Below are 20,383 nucleotides of genomic sequence, written 5' to 3'. Positions count from 1 at the left end.
TACTAATAAGTTCAAACCAAATTTTTAGTACACTTCTAAAAACAGCAATTTTGACAGAAATCTCAGACTGTCTATACAGTTAGTAAGAAATCAGCAAACGTAAGCCCGTTTCAATGTATGCCAAAGTGGCTATTAAAAAAATTCAGTCAATGTCATTTTCCTCTGATGTGTGTTGGCCATTTTTACCCCTGCATGTTTGCTGACTCTTTTCTCTGGAATATATTACCTTTCCTCTCTCCTCTTAAATCCTTCCTATTGCTAGTTCTTATAGAACCTATCCAAGGTGAAGGATCAAAACTAAACCTCAAACAGAAATGAGAAAATATCTAGATTCTACTTTTACAAAAAGTAAAGCTTGGAGGAAAACAACAACTAGAAGTCTACACTGCTAGCTTAAAATACAAACACCAGTGCCACAGAAAGCCGCTTCTGCTCACCACCTTAGCCCGAGGCAGTGGCTGGAGTCCCGCAGAGTTTTCACTGAGTGGTAAGACAAGTCTAACAGCAGCAAAAATCAAACAACCCATTTCCCACCCGAACCCCCCCAAAAAACTTCCCAACACACACTATTCTCACCTAGGATTTATTCCCTGAAACATACCCTGAGTAGAGCTTTGCCCGTGTCTGGGTCCGGGGCTTGGAAAAATGAGGACTTTGGCCACTGCGACCCCTGTGTGGTGCACTGGTCCAGCTCAGCTCCTCTCAAATCACTGTAGCGACATTCAAAATGCCTTAGCAAAACCTGCCTTAGTTACTACCACTTGGCAGGTTGGCAGGTCAAGATTTCTTACTCACATTTTACAGATGAAATGAAGGTTCAAGAAGGCTAAGTGGCTCGCCCAATGGTTGACATTTCATTGACTGCTCACTGTGCCGGGTCCAGTACTGAGCTAAGGAAGCATTTGTTGACATCATCTCATTTTAGCTCACAGCTGTTGAGAGAGAGACTATTATCTCCATTTAACAATCGAGAAAAAAACACCTGCCTTGGAGAGGTGAACTTAACTAAAGTCAAATCTTTTTAAGTAGCAGAGGAAAAACTCAGACCCAGTGAATCACACACGGGAAAGTGTTCTGAGTGACTAACGTGCTCTTGTGGTGCGTGATGTACCAGGGAGACAATATCACACGAAGGAGAGAACACACTCAGAGAAGTTCACTTCTGCCACCCTGTAGGCAGGTGTGCGTGTCATGGAACCGAGGTATGAAAGTAGATGGTGGCATTGAGCCCAGCACATTGGAGGTGCTCAAGGAACAGTTGGTGAACCAAGTTTTCAAAATTTCATTCTGCTAAACGAGGAGGACACCTGCAAAATGATTTCAACTGGGCCTTTATTTGGAGTGAGAGGTAGCTAATCTTGCTTGGAAGTCCAGAGATTATGGGAGACAACCAATGGGGAGAGGGGAGGGGAACAATTTAGAGGCTTAGCTAGATTAGACGTACCGTGTGAGCCAAAACTCACCACTGTCTTAAACTCTAACACCAAAGCCATTAGGACAGACACGATGGCCAGATTACCCACTTAGTTCCTCTGTATCACTGGTAGTTCTGTGGTTTGTTTAAGAGGAGCTGTAGGTTATTTACAAATTAAGTTCCCTCTAGTCAGCTAATAACCTGCATGGAAATAAGGACCATGCTTCCTGTCTTTGGGATTTCTTTAAACATATAAACCAAGTTAGAATATAATATTTCTTAATGTAAAAAATCTTTATTGCTATTTCAGCTTCAATGGTGATCAAAAATATTTATTCTTGCCTTAACTCATAGCTTCATAGAGTGTTATGGAATGTGGTTTCATTTGTTATCTTCCCCTACAACAAGAAAAAGCAGAAAAATCCTAAAGGTGCTTTTGGTTAAGAAACTAATTTCACATACAAGTTAGAGAAAATTACAGTTTCATGCTAAAAAGTACTTATAAAATAACAGGTACTCCATTTTAAAAAAAGCCATGAAAAAGATTCCATTTTATTTTATTTATTATTATTGTTATTTATTATTATTTTTTTTACAAACAATAGATTTGCTGCAACATGCTCTGGCTCATATTATTGAATTAAAAAATTTAACACATTTCAAAAATATCAAAAATACACTATAATGAGTCTTAGGACTACAATATGACAATGATTGCACAAAACCATAAGATATGAACTCACTGTCTGGATGACATCCACTGGCAACAGTGAGAGAAAACCCTACAGCTTCTGAGAGATGTGCGTGAAATTTCGAAGGAGCTTATGTGTGATTGAATGATCATCAAATGAGGGAAACAGAGCAGGATTTACTGTAGCTGCTTTTCTCAACCCAGGAAGTGCTTACCCAACTATGGGGCAAAAGTCACTAACTGGAGAGAAAGATTAACTTGCCATTGGGGGAGTCTGAAAGTCCTCACCCAGGGGGAAGTAAAAAGTGACACAAGACAGTTCTATAGTGATGCTGAGGACATCACTGAATGGCTTGGAGACTATTTAATAGTTGGTACATTTATCAGTAACAGCCAAGTGCTCCCTTATGGAGGTCTCTTCATTAGTAATTATTGAGTAGATAGAGAAGGCGAGCCTGTGGCTTCCAAGTACCTGCTTTTGCTGAAAGCCTACATGGAAAGAAGGGCATCATTTGATATTCGGTAGATCAGCCAAACCTCACTGGCTCCATCTCCTAGAAAATAGCACCCAATGATCACCAAGCTGCTTGTGTTGGCTCTTCTATACACCAGGAAAATGAATTCATCAACTTATTGCACACATACACTCTACAGTAGTATACTAAAGCCCTCTCTTGGAATGAGGAGTGGTAATTCAATGACTCCATGGTAGCACGGTAGATGTATGACATACTAGCATTCAAATTTTCAAATGTATTTTCAATCCATTTGGATAAAAATAAAAATACCATGGCTGCCAAGACTTGTGTATTTTTCTTTCTTCCATGGGACTCCTGGACTGCTCCCATTAAGCAGGAGTGATGTTCTTTCAGAAATTCTCTTAAACGTCTCTATTAAATGGGAGGTACTCACAAGGACCTGAGAATCATGCAGAGGCTGGGATCTCTGGGCTAGAGATCAACGGGCCTCTGCCCACCTGGGGAACACATCTCTGGGTGAAGTCCTGGGAAGTAGATTACATTCACCTGGAGACAGATTACTGGCTTTCACCACCTGACAACCTAATCAGATCACACAATAACTGTAAATGACTTCATAGGTCAAAAGAGTTCTGTGTATTTTTGGTGATGGGCTATGGCCTTTTCATCCCCTGTTTTAACAAAGAGCAATTATAGAGGGAAATGAATCAAAGGAAGTTACAAAAAAGAGTAGTCAGTTTTGGTGTAGCCTATATTAAAGGTTTTCATACAACCTAACATTTCCTGAACATAAATCTACCACATAAAAGAACATCTGGAACTTTAGGGTCCTTCTGACTAAAAAGTAAATACATTTACTTTTAGTAAAGTCATTTCATAACTGGGTTTTGTGGTGGTTCCAATTAGTAGGGTGGGAAGCTAAGACAAGAAAAGGTTCACAGATAAAGGATAATTTTTAAAAGACTATACTATTGAAGTGGTATATTCCCAAAATAATTTCCAACACTGTCATCTTGGGTTTTTTCCGTCATTTTCATTCCCCCCCCCTAATTTTTCTATTAAAAAATAAGGCGGCAACATACTACTGTTCCCATCTTTCTTACAGCACCTGAACTTTGCATGAACCACTATGTTCCCCACTTCAAATCAAGACCTGAGTTCTAAAATTTTGCAGTAGCTAACCAGTAGTTTGACACAGAAAAGCTGTGTTCCTGGTAATTTGGGGACTCAAATTCAGATCCTTGATGGGTTGAACACTAGACAGCCATTGGTATGGAACCCCCCCCCAAGAGTGTACCCCACTGACACACGCACATGGGTACGGGGCCTCTGAGAAGATGAGGATACATAACCATTTGTGGAGTGGTCATCTGGTTTTCTACCACTGCTTTAACAAAACTTCCCTCCACCCAAAAAAAAAAAAAAAAAAGACAAATATATGTCTAGATTAACCTTATCTTTAACATTTTGTTTCTCATGAAACAAATTAAAAATGGTTCCACTCTATTTTCTTTTTAATTGTGAAAGTATTTAAAAGTTCAAAGCACATTCCCCACTGGGTAACATTAAGCAATGTCAAAACTTCGCAGGAATAAAGAGGAATTAATTTTCCTAAGTAAATCTTCTAAAAGAAAAGGCAACAGAACAGAATTATGGAAGGAACTGCATTTTGCAAGGGTTACATGGAATGTGCAAAAAAAATCAGTAAACCAGGTTTTCTGTAAGCTTAGGATTTTCTCAATTAAGTCTTTCAGAAATTGAGCCCAATACTGTGAAACCATGTGAGATGGATAAGCATTTTCAGAAGAAGACTCTGTTAAACATTAAGAGGTGAACCCTCAACTCACTCCTGATGTTTTAGAAAACCATCTCTCTGCTCTAGAGTAAGAGAAGGAACCTGCCTAACCCGGAAGCTCCATCCATCCATCTGTGCTCGTTCGGCCTCAGTCTGTTCAGAGTCATCTATAACTCAAGGTTACTTGCATGTAAGCAGCAGCAGCCTTGGCCCTACGTGCTAGGAGGCTGACTGCCACCTCCATCACATGTTATGGAAAGAGGCCAATCCCCAAATGCCTCTCTTGTGACCTGCTGGGAGGTTCCTAGCAGGTGTCACATTTGTCAAGGAGTTATTCTTTTTGTGATTTGGGGGGAAGTAGTCTTAGTCCTCACTCCTTCCCTATCTTCATCCCCAAAAGAAGGTCCTACTCCCCTGTGTCTCAGGAACGTTCACAGCCTGACATCCAACAGTTAAATCAATTTCCCAGGGCCCCTCCTAGAACCTCCTAGAACCCTCACAGCCGGCGCCAACACCCGACGATCATCCTGCCTGTGGAGAAAGGCGCTGGGCTGCCTCTAAGAAGACTGGCTCGAGTGCAGATTCAAAAATAAAAAGTTCACAGTCAATGAAAAGTGCTCTCACTACATCACATACATAAATGATCTGTTTGATTGGTTCTACATTTCCAATAAACATCATTTTGATAGGCTGTATTCTCGTAGAGAAGAAGGAAAAGCCATGTGACTAGTCACGTTGCATCCCGTCAGGTTGAGATATAAGGTGATTTCTCTGTCACAGAGATCCAACAGCAGCAATCAATAAAGGGAATCAATCTTCAGTTATTTCCTCCACAGAAATAGTCCCTTTCCTGCCCAGGCAGGCAAATTCTCAAAATCATCCTAGGAGAGAAAGGGTTAATGGCAGGTGGTAGGACTGGTACAGGGCAATGCCTGCCTGCTCCCCAGTAGCCCTGGGGATCCCAATGCAGGTTAAATGTGAAACTGAACACTGATGGTGTTTACTAGCTTATCCAGAGCAAGACCCTGACAGCTCTCACCATGTCTGGCTCCGAGTTCTACCCCCCTCTCATCTGTGGTTTAGAAATGCAGAGGCAGAGTGCCCCTGGTAGGGTGCCCTACCCCACACCTCACAGCCTTCCCAGCGCCATGGCCCCCAGGGGAGTACTACAGCGCCGTGTCAAACTCCTCTGCGAGCTCGGTCCGACCCTCTTCGCTGGAATCAGGCTCAGGCCTGCTTTCCTGGTGGTGTTTCATTTGTTCCTTCACTTCTTCTTCGAGGTCACGAGGTACAACGAACTGGTCCTCCGGCTCCAGCTGAGCGGGGGCAGCAAAATAGCCAGTTTTCTTCCTGGGTGCTTCTGTGGCCACTTCGATGAGGTTCAGACTATCTTCCAGGGGCACAATCGAGCCATTGGAGAGCTTCTTTCCGTAGAGACAGGAAGTGGAGGGAGACTTCTGTAACTCCGTCTTGTCTTTGCTCACTGGCAGAAGGATGCCACTATTCACACTGTTCTGTCTTCGGATCCCAAAAACTAACCCTCTAGCACGTTCCTCGAGGCACGGGATAGGAAAATTCTCTCTAAGAGTGGGAGAGTTCTCAAGCTGCCTGCCCCTACAGCAGTGGATATCTACTTCTACTTCCACCTTGCTGCCATTTGTCATGACCCCTTCAACGGGCTGGTCGTCATCACTGTCCAGGCCATTGTCGGACTGGTTACTGGAGAAAGTCGCACAGGACGGCTGGCGCTGAAACACCCCTGATGTGGGCGTTGGGTGGAGGCTGCAGCGCCTCTCTGGCCTTGAAAGCAAGGCAGCATCCAGGCCAACAGTGTTATGCTCGTCAGAGGCAGTGGATCCCACCTCACTGCTCACCTCTGAAGTGGACATCTCGCTGCTGAACTCAGAGGCAATACCACTACTGGAGGAAGGAGTGGTTGGCTTGGGCGGGTCCTTGATGGCGGCGGTTGAAGCAAATCCCACAGGACCTGGGAGGGTGAGCCCATTCATTTCACAAGTGCAGCCTTCCTCGCCAACGTTCAAATAAACCACCATCGCACCCACATTGTCCTGACAACCATAGCTCTGTGCTAATGTGCACAGCTTCTTGGCCGCCGCTAATGGGTCTTGTACATGGCATACTGCGTTGACTGCTTCTGTGTATGACAAGTGTTCCCACAATGCTTTGTTTCCCAGAATCAGCAACTCATCCTGAATGGTAAGTGGAGTGGAAGATATGTGGGGCTTGGGGAGGATCCAAGGGTAGAGGTATGTACAGCCCAGCAGCCGGGTACAGCAGGTTACCCCATTCACTTTGTTGTCCTAGAGACAAGGAGAATGCAAACTCTGAGAAACAAGCAACAATGACACCGAATTTTATCTCTCTCTAGATCACAATGCTTAGGGCTCTACAATAAAACAGAATTGACATGTTATGTGGTTTTTCCTAGGATCTGTGTAATTTTAAGTGGACTTACGAAAAATACATGTATAGAATTCTAAAAGGACAAAATATCAAATGGGTATTATTCTGCAAATAGTTCAGAGGACTGAGTTAAAACCAATTAAAATTAAGTGGCTAAAAGGCACCTCCGTCTCAAAAGATATTTGCTCTAACATGAAGTATAGGCCTCAGCATGTTCTTAAATAGAGAAACATCTGTTAGAAAAACAATAAGCAAAACTATCAATTCCCCATCACTAGTATTCTTGGAGGGGCCAAAACTCAGATGGGTCACTAAATATGACTTCTCATTTAAAGGCAGAGTTGGGACTGAAGATACTGAATGGCTAAGAGAATTTTTATAGCTAAAGCACCGAATAATGCCTAAAGTCTGAAATCTGTGGCATGATTTACCTACTCTGTAATGGTTGTACCAAGAACGATGTAATTCTAAACTCAGAGGAAAAGGAATAACCCTGGTTGCAGGCTGGGAATGTTTATCTGCCAGATGCTTCATATTGATGTCTTCTCAAGATAAAACCAAACAAAACTGCTAAAGCCCTCAATATGCTAATTTCATAGTTGCAGTCATTCTTTGGGTGAAAATCCTGCCTCATTTATCAGAATTTGTCACAAACTCTCGAAATTTATAATCTTATTTTCCTTACCTGTAAAATGAAAATAAAAGCACTTCTATCATGGGGGTTATTGTGAAGCTTAAACAAAACAGTGAAAGTACAATGCTTAGCAAATAACAAGAAAACAATAAATGTCCGTAGTTATAAAAATGTTTCCTACTTGTCCAGGACTCCCTAAGAAAAATCTGAACATTATCTAAATTCTGTAATAGACTAATCAAGCAAAAAGTTATCTTTTATCTTTCATTTGTTTTGACTGAAAGACTCTCCTAAGACCAAATTTCCCGAATCTCCACAGCATCAACCACATCATAATGATACTTTTTTTGGTTTTGTGCTTCCTTGGATGGAATCTTTTATAGTCCTTATTACAGAATTCTGACAGAACAGACAGCCTAGAAGTGGACCCACACATATAGTCGACTGATCTTTGACAAAGGAGCCAAGGGAATTCAGTGAAGAAAGGACAGTCTATTTCAAAACACGGTGCTGGGTCAACTGGACATTCACATGCCAAACATGGTGCTGGGTCAACAGGACACTCACATGCCAAAAAAGAAAAAATACCTAGACATGGAGCAGCTTACACCTTTCACAAACATTAATCCAAAATAAAACACAGACCTAAATGTAAACTTCTAGAAGATAACATAGAAGAAAATCTAAGTGACTTTGGGTTTGGCAATGAGTTTTTAGATACAACACCAAAAGCATGACCCATGAAAGAAGAAAATTGGTAAGCGGGACTTCATTAAACTAGAAACTTCTGCTCTGCAAAAGACAGTTAAAAGAATGAAAGACAAGCCACAGACCGGGAGAAAATATTTGCAAAACATTTCGGATAAGGACTTGTATCCAAAATACACAAAGAACTCAACAATAAAGAAACAAACAATCCAATTAAAAATGGGCAAAAGATCTGAACAAAATTCTGCTTTGCAGTAAACAATGTCCACATGTAATTGCTAAAGTCTTTTTGAAAGCAAAAAACGTTATGCTAACTTCTGAAAAGGGAGAAAAGTTATAGAGATACTGATGCTTCTTTATTAAAAAAAACAATACCAGAGTATACTAAGCCATATACAATATAAAAAGGAAAAATACTGTGAAACTTTTCATTTCAGAACAGGGATGTCAAACTATAAAACTTTTTTCTTCTGTTTGGAATAACAAACCAGATGAAAATTAACCAAGGAGGACATTTACATTTATTTTACATGCTATATATGTCTCAAGGACCACAAATTAGGATTTTTCATTTCTAATTAATTTGCTTTTTCTTTCTGCTAGTCATTAGCTGCTCCTTAGATTTTCTTTTATTACTATTTTCAGGATTGGATACAATTTACAGGGCTTGATAGGAAGAAAATGGACATTCACTGTTCTATGCAGAACAGCATTCATTAGATTCGGGGAGCGGAGGTGACCGGTGGAGAGCAAGATTCACCTCTGTTATGATGGCTTTTTGGTCCTTCACCCTCTGAGCCTCCTCTGGGTCCTGTTCCAGGCTGAAGACTTTAGACAGGGGCAGTGGCTTCCCACTTCGGCACAGGACTGCTTGGCATGTGCCAACGTTGGCCACGGTCAAGCTAAAGCTACTTGTTGGATCGGCAGTGTCAGGGCGGATATAACAAAGGAGAGCAGAAGAGCCCAGCTTCTGGCCAGCCATTCCTAATTTCCTGTTGAGAAAGAAAAGAAAATGAAAACATGGCAGCTAGTTTTAGAAGAAAGCAGCGGTCCTTCCTGTCCATGACTCCCTCGTTTTTTGCCGTGTGACTGAAGCCGCTTCACCCTCCTCCGTCGGAGGGCAGCCTCTTGATGTGGGTGATGATGGTGAAGACAGCCTTGCCTTCTACTCTTAGCTGAGAAATTTTACCAAAAGGGTCCGGGTAGAGGAGACAAGGTGTGGCTTTCTCTGTTGCTTCTGCTTGTCTGATCATAGACTACAATGACCTAATTCGGTGGCTTCCAACGGTAGCAAATCAGAAACACCTGAAGGGCTTGTTAAAGACAACACTGGGCCCACCCCCAGAGTTTCTGATTCAGTGGGTAAGGGGCTGGCCCAATAATCTACATTCCAATAAGTTTCTGTGATGCTGAGGCTGCTCGTCCTAGAATAACACTTTGTGAACCACTTACTAAGGCTGTAAGTTCCCTGAAGGAAGGCCCATAATTTTCCTTGTATTTCTCCCATACACATGGCATCCATCCCCCTCAGCGCTTGGTACACAATGCTAAGTACAGAGCAGATGCTATCAGAAAGATCTGGTTTCAAATTCCAGCTCTGCCATTTACGGGCTATAGATCCTCAGCAAGTTGATGCTCCGAGAAATTTTTCTGATTAAAATACGCACCTCCACGGCTTGTTTTGAAAATTAAAGATACAGTATGAAAAATGCTTGGTACAGTGCCCAGCTCTTGGGAAGTGCTTCATAAACTGAGTTTCCTTTCCCACACCCTTTATTTTGCCAAGTCCCTAGGCTCAATTCTATTACTGAAAAACAGAATCCTTTCTCAACATCTTTGTGTTATAATGACAGATAAAACCACCTCGGGCTCCAGGTTGTTCCGTTTCAACCTTGATTATACGAAGGTACACCCTCTCAGTTGTATGTACCCTTTATGCAGCCCACCTGATGTGCAAGATGCTCTATTAGCCACTAAGAGATTTTCAACAGTTTGGTTTATAGGGTTTTTGCCCTTAAGTGGCTTAGATTTCAGTGAGGAGATTACTTGGTAAATCCCCAATAATAAGTATTTTAAACACAAGAATCTGATGAGTGCTTAACCTTTTGTAGTTCTCTTATAAAGGATTACCACCTTCCTTCCCCGAAATGCGCATACACACACACAACCTTTTGCGCATGATTTCTGGGCTTTCCAGCTTCTCAGCAGCCTTCGGTTTCAACAGAGAAAACAGATGCCTCTTCAAAGAGCCAAAGTCCCCACATTCCATGCTGATGGAGAGAATGGTCACAGAACAAAGAGCAAGATCTCACCTTGCCCCTGTACTTATAACTGAGACCCTGACCTTCTGGCTTAGTGAGATTTATTTTCCAAAAGCAGGGCCGAGTTAGGAATTATTCAACCCACCTGCTTACCTGTGAGATACCAAGAAGGTGTGAGCCATGAAAACTGTGTCATTTGTTGACTGCTGTACCTCTTCCAAAAGCACATCTGCCATGGTACACTGGAGTAGGCGAGGGAGCTCCTCATTTCGGTCCCCATCAAACATGCCATACACAGCTCCCACGCCCTCTGCAAAGTTATCCACAGCTAGAGCAGATATACATAGCCTATCACAGAAACAGGAGAAAGACAAACAACGAAGAAAGTTAGTGGTAAAGCATTCTTCTCCAGGGAGGCTTCTTTAAAAAAGTAAGTATTGATTGAGGGTGGAGAAGAATAGTAGTAAATCCTAATCTACACATGAAAAAAAGTGTTACAGAAGATAAGTAAGCAGCATCTTAAAGAGTTGATGCCATAAGAAAAGGGGGAATTCAGCCACATTCAGGAGCAGTACATATTAGCTCTGCAATGCTGTGGAAGGCTGGGAAAATTAGATGTTTTCTCTTCGTAGTGATTAAGGACTAGTATCAACACCCTTCAGCCAAACACTCCCCCGGGTGCACAACATACCTGTGGTTGCAGAAGTTGAGTTTATTATGCCTTGCAACAAGAGAAAGCACACCATGGGACTCTGGGGTATATAAGAGGGTATTGGAAAAACTCTAGTACAGGATTTGTGTCTGCCTGGGTCATTTTGGGGAAGATCTAACAAAGTGGGGGATCATACTAGATTGGGTGCTGTCAGAAAGCAGGGCTATTCTATGGTTGCGTACCTCAATAAATCTTATCTACAGAGAAAGAAGATTAGCATGGGGACAAAGCTGTGATTGATAAAGAAAGTAGCAGTCACCCATCTTAGTCATGAGATGGGGTGTGGGTGTTTTGTGGACTGCACATTCATTTTGTTTTGTCTTACTGGATCATGGTCTCAGAGGAATCTTATCTGATGTTGGCATTCTGTGATTTGTTTATGTCCAACAGGAGAACAACATGGCCTAGCTTTCAGCACCAGATCCTTTCCCAGATGTCAGGGGAACTTTCTCAGTCTCCATGGCCATGATACTCACTTGTTTCTCTGCCCTGCCATCTCAGCCAGTCCATGGCTCCAGAAGGTTGATGTAACTGTAGAATCAGTGGTTGGCAAAGGTTTCTGATCAATTTTCAGGGTGGTGATATGGCTGTGGGAAGTGGAGGAAGGGAAGTTTAAACCGTATATGCTTCTGTACTTTACAGAAGCTATCCCAACAATAATTTACGTTTTTATAAAATAATCTGTTGACAGACCAAGACTAATTTCCAGAGAGACCAAAGAAAGTAGTATGCTGACCCACTAGCCAAGAAGAGAGAGAGGGCTTCCCTGGTGGCGCAGTGGTTGAGAGTCCGCCTGCCGATACAGGGGACACGGGTTCGTGCCCCGGTCTGGGAAGATCCCACGTGCCGCGGAGCGGCTGGGCCCGTGAGCCATGGCCGCTGAGCCTGCGTGTCTGGAGCCTGTGCTCCGCAACGGGAGAGGCCACAGCAGTGAGAGGCCCGTGTATCGCAAAAAAAAAAAAAAAAGAAGCAGAGAGAGAAAGGAAAGGGGTAGGAGGAAGAAATAGGGGCCAATTTTGTTATAATCGATGCCTTTCATTTCAATGAAAAACTAAGCACAACAAAGATTTCTAAGTTTCAACTGTCTACTTATTTTAAGTATTTTGATACAGTGAAGTCTTGGTACAACGAATAAGCTTGCATTGTCTTAGATGTAATGTAATGCGATCTGTGCCACCTAAATTACCTATGCCTGCTGTATAATCACACCCACTCAGGATGGCTGTTCTCTTGCTCTCTGTATGACCCTGCCCAACCAGTGCCTGCCTCACCCACACCCTACTCGCCTGACTGACCTTCCCTCTGAATCACAGAGCCTGATCGGTAAATGCCTGCATACCTACCTCCCCACCCCCACGTCACTCGGCCCCAGCTAGTGACTGTTCTCATCTTTAGAGCAGAACTCTCTCTACTATGAGAGTTTATCAAAGGGCTGGCAAGGGGGCGTGCCTCTGCTCCTTTCCCAGGTAACTGATGAGCCAACCTCCCTCTATAACTGGTAACCTCCCTCTCCCCCAGTAGTAAAGACACTACCATGTCCTGCCCACCAGATGCTGCACACGGTGGGGTGTTGCTCCGGGACCTTGCTTCAGACATGTAAGATCCTCCTACCCGTTAAAACATGATGTCTCTGTTGCTGACTCTGGGCTCTTTCTTTGGTCTCGAGGTTGGGCAAGTACAGGGCTTGCAGGCCTGTGGGGTGCAGCCCCACACCTGCCCTGTAAAGATACTGGGGTACGGCTGAGCAGTACCCACGATGTTGAGTTCGAATATCTATGGGCTGACTGCTGGACAGAACACCCATCGAAAACTGACTCAAAGAAGAGAACTGAGGGGCTTTATGATCTAATTCATTCTACTCCTTTAATGAACTGAGGTCTCCACAGTCCTTAAGAAGAACCACACAAGGCTGGTGGGAGTTACAGCACATGTGGATTCAACTTCATAAGTCTTCCTACCTAAATGTGTCTAGCGTCTTGTGTTCCAGAACCAGATTTGTATTTCCAGTTAGGTCCAGGTCTTGTAAAGTAGCAGGCAGAGACTCTGGAATCAGGATTTCGGTCAAGTCGTTGCAACTTAGGTCTACAAACTGAGAGGAAAACACAGAGAATAAGTTAATTCTTAACTCCCTAAGGGTCAATGTCCTACTATATCCTCAAAGGGAATTTAATTTCTTCCCAGAAGTCAATTAAATATACTGTGATCCCAAACCGCCACTTTCCTCTTCCTTAGAAGAGAACTGTCTCAGTCACACGCCTCCCATCACCCCCAGACACCATTCCAGCACACAGAAGTACCTGTATCTGAGGCAACTGCAGTATTTCTGGGAAAATGCTAATGTGGTTGGAGTGTGCCACCAGAGTGTGCAGCCTTTTGCAGTTTGCGATGGTCGTGGGGATGGTTTTAAGCTTGTTGCCACTTAGGTTCAGTTCCTCCAATTGCTCCAATTTATTTAGTTTGCTGTAAAGGAAACACCAAAATACCATACTGCACCCAAATGAGCAGCTGCCAAACAAGTTCCACAGCTGCCAGAGTACAGAGGTGACCGACCTGCTGCCCAATGACCAGCCAGAATGAAACAGCCACGAGGGTGGACAAACACTCTCGCCGAGCCTCAGCCGCATCTCCCTCCCTCTCAGTGCATTTCAAGGGCTGAACCCTCCTTGCGCTTCTACTGCAGCTGCTGGATCTTTAGGGCATGAACATCCTCCTATTATCTGACTTCTAGGAAGCGGCTGAATTGGCATCAGCCTAGGGTTGGTCGACCAGTTACAGTACTTGCTTTGCCACTAACTAGTTCCAAAATACTGGGTAGATTAGTGTCAGCGGACATCAACAGCCTTGGCTATAACGTAAAGAAGTTGTACTAAATCATCACTAAGATTGTTTTGAGTTTTATTTATTTTTAATTTATTTTTTAAATTTAATTAATTTATTTAATTCTTGGCTGCTTTGGGTCTTAGTTGCGGCACGTGGGATCTTTGTTGTGTTGCGCAGGCTCTTTGATGTCATGCACAGGCTCTTTGTTGTGGTGCGTGGGCGTCTCTCTAGTTGTGCTGCGCAGGCTCCAGAGAGCGTGGGCTCTGTAGTTTGTGGCACGCGGGCTCTCTAACTGAAGTGCGAGGGCTTAGTTGCCCCGAGGCATGTGGGATCCTAGTTCCCCGACCAGGGATTGAACCCGCGTCCCCTGCATTGGAAGGCGGATTCTTTAGCACTGGACCACCAGAGAATTCCCTCCTTTTAGTTTTAAATTTCTAGGGACTTCCCTGGTGGCACAGTGGTACAGAGTCCTCCTGCTAGTGTAGGGGACACGGGTTCAAGCCCGCATCCGGGAAGATCCCACATGCCGCAGAGCAACTAAGCCTGTGCACCACAACTACTGAGCCTGCGTACCACAACCACTGAAGCCCACATGCCTAGAACCCGTGCTCCGCAACAAGAGAAGCCACCGCAATGAGAAGCATGCACAGCGAAACGAACAGTAGCCACCCGCTCGCCGCAGCTAGGGAAAACCCTTGTGCAGCAACAAAGACCCAACACGGCCAAAACTAAATAAATAAAATAAATTTAAAAGAAATAATAAATTTCTACAGTTATTCATAACATAATCCACCTTCAGTAAACATTTATCAAGTGCCTAGAATGCACACAGCGCTGTGCTAGGGACTGTGATGCAGGCGATTCACACTGTCCCTCCAGTAAGCAAAGTTTTCCACACAGTAAGCAAAACATCTTAAGATGGCCTAACACCTTTATCAGATTATTACAAATTGCTCTGATTTCTCTTTATCTACCAATTTTAAACACTGTAAAAATAATAAACTGTTGTAACATAGAAAGTTTAGCAAATAAAGAAAATAAATCAATGATAATACCAATTTGAAAAAATTACTATTTTCATTTTGCTGAATTTCCTGCTAAATTTTTCATATGTAGATTTTACATGAAATTTATATCCTGCCCTTTTCACATATCATAAATATTGATAATTTTCATTGCTAGAAAATTGATAAATACTTTGTAAATAGTTAAGCTCAGTAAAATTGTTTTCTTTCTTATTACAATAGTAATACTCACTGAAAAAAACTGAAAAATAAAGATGAACATAAAAAAAAAACCTTTTAATCCCACAACCAGATTTAATCTCCGACGACAATTTGGTGGAGAGTAGTCTTGGCCTTTTTAATGCATGAAACTCTATGTTTCGAATTAAAACATGATGCTTATCATATGTATTGTTTAATAACTTGCTTTTTTTTTTACTTAATAATATATTTTTAAAATATTCCCACGTCCAAATTTCACGCTTTCTCTTACACAATTCCGTACTTGGATCCTTCTGACTTATAGATAGAAACGCAGCATCTGTATCTCATTCAGTGTCTTACTAAGCACCCAGAACTGTGCTAGATTCTGAAAATAGTCCAAAGGAAACAAAAGACTTGGGATTGTGCCTGTGCAATTATAACACTGTTCAGGAGATAACTTGACAGGAGATTTATTATTCAGTACGGAACATACATTTTCTTTAAAATAATGCTCTAAATTCCATTCATTCATTCATTTATTCATTCATTTAGGCTCTGTTGGGTCTTTCGTTGCTGCGCGCGGGCTTTCTCTAGTCGTGGCGAGCGGGGGCTACTCTTCGTTGTGGTGCGCAGGCTTCTCATTGTGGTGGCTTCTCTTGCTGCGGAGCATGGGCTCTAGGTGCGCAGACTTCAGTAGTTGTGGCTCATGGGCTCAGTAGTTGTGGCGCATGGGCTCAGTTGCTCTGCGGCATGTGGGATCTTCCTGGACCAGGGCTCAAACCAGTGTCACCTGCACTGGCAGGCGGATTCTTAACCACTGCGCCACCAGGGAAGTCACCCATTTAGTTTTATCATCTGTATTCAGATTATTCTAATTTTGTGTAATCTCCTGTTGATCCTTGTCCTTACTTCTAACTTCTTAGTTTCATATTCTTAGGTGTGTTTTAAGTTTTCTATCAGCCTGCTTTTGACCACTCCAACAGTAAGAGTGTCGTCAAATTAGGTGGAATTCATTAGTTTCAGAGTATTACGTCTGGTATCTCCCAACAGCTTCATAAACTAATGTAACTTGTCAGTGGTGCGTCATTTGCACTTTATATGAACATATTTGAGAAAAACTGAATTAATCGGATAGGATTTCAAGAGATCTATCACATCCTGGAATTAAGATTCTGTATTCACTTTAAAAGCCATTGTTCAGGGACTTCCCTGGTGGCCCAATGGTTAAGAATCCGCCTGCCAATGCAGGGGACAGAGGTTCAAGCCCTCGTCCAAGAAGATCCCACATGCCCCAGAGCAACTAAGCTCATGTGCCACAACTACAGAGCCTGTGCTCTAGAGCCCGTGAGAAACAACTACTGAAGCCCGCACGCCTAGAGCCCATGCTCCACAACAAAGAGAAGCCACCACAGGGCTTCCCTGGTGGCGCAGTGGTTGAGAGTCCACCTGCCGATGCAGGGGACATGGGTTCGTGCCCCGGTCCAGGAAGATCCCACATGCCGCGGAGCGGCTAGGTGCGTGAGCCATGGCCACTGAGCCTGCGTGTCCAGAGCCTCTGCTCCACAACGGGAGAGGCCACAACAGTGAGAGGCCCGCGTACTGGGGAAAAAAAAAAAAAAAAAAGAAAGAAAGAGAAGCCACCACAATGAGAAGCCCATACACTGCAACAAAGAGTAGCCCCCGCTCACCACAACTAGAGAAAGCCCCCACGCAGCAATGAAGACCCAATGCAGCCGGAAAAAAGAGAAAAAAAATTAATTAATAAAAAGCCATTCTTCAAATTCATTCAAGGAAGCAATCAATATCTCCAAATATCTCATTTTATAATCACAAAAATTACAATTTCTACGTTTTTCAACTTTAACACATTTCTAAGAAAATTTGTGAAACAAAATTAGAATAAAAATACAGTTTTCTTTTCATTCAAATTGTATCAAACATGATATAATTTTATATGAAATATATATATAAAATTTCATTCAAATTATATCAAATGTCATTTCCCTATGTTCTTAGTTTTTGAAAACATGATTTTTAATGACTACCTTTATGGTATAAATGGATTTTTCTGGTGTCAAATTTTCTTTTTTTTAATAATTTGTTTGTTTGTTTGTTATTTTGCGGTACGCGGGCCTCTCACTGCTGTGGCCTCTCCCGTTGCGGAGCACAGCCTCCGGATGTGCAGGCTCAGCGGCCATGGCTCACGGGCCCAGCTGCTCTGCAGCACATGGGATCCTCCCAGACAGGGCATGAACCCGCATCCCCTGCATTGGCAGGTGGACTGTCAACCGCTGCGCCACCAGGGAAACCCCTAATATTTTTTTAAAAAAATATTTATTTATTTGGCTGTGCTGGGTCTTAGTTGCGGCATGCAAAATCTTCGTTGCCACGAGTGGGATCTGCAGTTGTGGCATGTGGGATCTTTTAGTTGTGGCATGCGAACTCTTAATTGTGCCATGTGGGATCTAGTTCCCTGACCAGGGATCGAACCCAGGCGTCCTGCATTGGGAGCATGGAGTCTTGGCCACTGGACCACCAGGGAAGTGCCTCTGGTGTCAAATTTTCTAAAAAAAATTTTTTTTAATCAAATGTATTTTGGAAGATACTTATTTCTCCACTGACACTGTTTAAAACTTTGACAAGGGATATATGTATATGTATAGCTAATTCACTTTGTTATAAAGCAGAAACTAACACACCATTGTAAAGCAATTATACTCCAATAAAGATGTAAAAAAAAAAAAACTTTGACAACACTAAATATCCCTCTTATGTCTTATAAATGTAGCCTGGCTAAATACTATTCATCTCTTCAGTGCAGCTACCCGTGCATATCTTTAACATCCTGCATTTATTACACTGCACTGCAACTGCCTATATACTTGTCTATTTCCCTAATTTGACTGCAAGTTCCTTGAGGACAGAGACTGTAACTTAATCACCACTGTTTCCCTAGTACTTACACAGTACTTGACATACAGTAGGCATTCAACATATATAAAAATGAACAAATTAATGGACTCAACAGTATTTTATATATCAGTGCTGAAAGGAGAAAAGAAAGAATTATCTTCAGAATTTAATTTATTTCATAAGCCTGTACTTTCTAGGTTGAAAATTCTTAGTCCACTATTAAGTAAATAGAACTAAGAATTCAACACATTTTAACCACAATGTCTGTGGTTACTGATACTTAACAACAGGGTACAGATTTTCCCATTCAAGTAGTAGAATCACAGCACCAGTAAGTCGGTCAACATAAAGCAAGAGTACCCAGTAAAATAGCTGTGATGTAGTCTGACAAATGCAGAATCATGTTATGTATCTGATACGATCAAAGTTCGCGTTTGCTTACCTTGCGGGAAAAGTCTGTAGCTGGTTGTTTGCAAGATGCAAGATTCGCAGGTGCGGGTGCCCCACCAGGACGGGCACACACTGATCTGTCAGGAGGTTGTTGGTCAGGTAGAGCAGCTGCAGTGCACTCAGACTCTCCTCCCCAGTGCAAGCAGAGGGCAGAGACTCCAGACTATTTGCAGATGCATTCAAGTATCTGAGACTGACAGAACACATGCAAATCATTTCCTTTATGGCTACTGGTTGCCTTCTTGTGTGGAAACCATCATGCCACCTCAGTATGTAACACTGCCTTTCCGTGCTCCCAAACTCATGACAAAAGTAATTTCCTCCAGGTAGTTTTCTCTGATTGAGCCTACCCAAACAAAATTCCTTCTACTCAACTCATGTAAGCCAAGCAGAGAGGGAAGAATGCAGGCTTAGTTGTGTTCCCGGGATTCTGTGGTAGTCTAATTCTAACCCAGCTTCATGTTTTACTGTCTGCATGACCACCGAAACGATGCTGTTGAGTATCATGTGCACAAATATATGAACTGTGAGGACACCCTTTAGAAAAATGTTTGTCTGATTTTAATAGGATCGTATTTATTTAGCCAATCCCCCTATAATTCCCTAATAATGGGCATATCGGCTGTTTCCAATTGTTTGCCATCATAGACATTATAGTGAGCACCTTCGAGTCCTCACCCAATTATTTCTTTAGGCCATATTCCCAGAAGCAGAATATGTGGGGTCAAAGGCTACATATATCTTTAAGATTTTTATACATATACTGCCAAAATGAGCCCCAGAAAGGCTATATCAAAGTATACTTCAGAAAGGCTATGCCACTAGAAGGATATACGATTGCATTTGCTCGCACCTTTGTCAACACTGAGTATCATAATTCATTTTAATCTTCACCAATCTAAGAAGTAAAACATGGTATGATTTAAAAAATCTGCCTAGCATGGTGTTTGGTACATACAGAACATGCTCAGCAAAAGGCAGCTAATATTATTAAACTTCTGTGTTCTTAAGTCTTCTTCAAACTGTATGATCCACATTGCGAATTAGCTTTTAAGTTGTTGAGGGAACTGTGTGTCTGTTTGTGTCTTCATATATCCCGAAAGTGCTCCGTGCAGAGTTAGTATTAATATTATTGATTTGCTACAACTGCTAGGTAACTTCCTTACTAAAGATTCTAGAGCTGAAACTAATTTTATTCAGACTGTCATCAGAATGAAATGCACTGTAATGCATTACTAACAAATACTTATTAATTAACAAATGTTACTGCACTAAAACTTTCCAAAAAGAAAATTTCCCTCAAATGTTTTTTTAGAATTTCCAAAGATTTTATTTTTAGGAAACTCCAACCAAGCATATTACACATTAAGAGATGTATTAACTGACAGAGAACAAGCCAGACACTTGAGGGCTAAATGCTTTTTGTGTGCCTCCTGCCGCCTAGTTAAATTACCACTGTTTCTCTCTGCTTTCTCCGCGTCAGAATTGAAGAAAAATACTGCCTTCTCCATATTACAGAAAACTATAATTAAAAACCAATTTTCATTTAATGGTGACATACGTGTTAAATAAACCTGATTACAGGTATTAAAATAGGAAGACATACTATTTGTTAATTTACAATGAGAAAATAAATAATACTTTTGGAACAACATAACTTTAAATGCACAGTTTTCAAAGTAGGGAGTAAAAAAGCCCTGCAAATAAAGAATATAACTTAGTGATAGCTTAGCAAAGCTAGAAGCAAAAACTAAATTAACTTCAGTGGTATGCCCGTTTCTCCTAATACAAAAGCTGAAAAGTACCCAAAGAAGCTGTAACAGAATGCTGAAATCTCTATTTGAAGATCAAAGAGGCTTTCTGAGATGAAAGCC

At 42.1% G+C, this 20,383-nt stretch overlaps 1 protein-coding gene across 1 annotated transcript in view; it reads right to left on the bottom strand.

Annotated features, from left to right (window-relative positions):
• Positions 1-1,956: 1,956 nt before the first annotated feature.
• PHLPP2 (PH domain and leucine rich repeat protein phosphatase 2) overlaps positions 1,957-20,383 on the bottom strand; it is a 73,079-nt gene continuing 54,652 nt past the window's right edge. Inside the window, exons 13-19 of the mRNA XM_060000530.1 lie at positions 18,502-18,702; positions 13,416-13,578; positions 13,077-13,207; positions 11,595-11,705; positions 10,560-10,754; positions 8,906-9,137; positions 1,957-6,700 (exon numbers count right to left, since the gene is read on the bottom strand). Of these exons, the coding sequence (XP_059856513.1) occupies positions 5,546-6,700; positions 8,906-9,137; positions 10,560-10,754; positions 11,595-11,705; positions 13,077-13,207; positions 13,416-13,578; positions 18,502-18,702 (2,188 nt within the window). The 3' untranslated portion in view covers positions 1,957-5,545. The remainder of the gene's footprint in view (positions 6,701-8,905; positions 9,138-10,559; positions 10,755-11,594; positions 11,706-13,076; positions 13,208-13,415; positions 13,579-18,501; positions 18,703-20,383) is intronic.

The sequence above is a fragment of the Delphinus delphis genome, chromosome 20, assembly GCF_949987515.2.
Source record: "Delphinus delphis chromosome 20, mDelDel1.2, whole genome shotgun sequence".
NCBI classification, from domain to species: Eukaryota; Metazoa; Chordata; class Mammalia; order Artiodactyla; family Delphinidae; genus Delphinus; species Delphinus delphis.
This window is presented reverse-complemented; position numbering and strand designations above follow the sequence as displayed.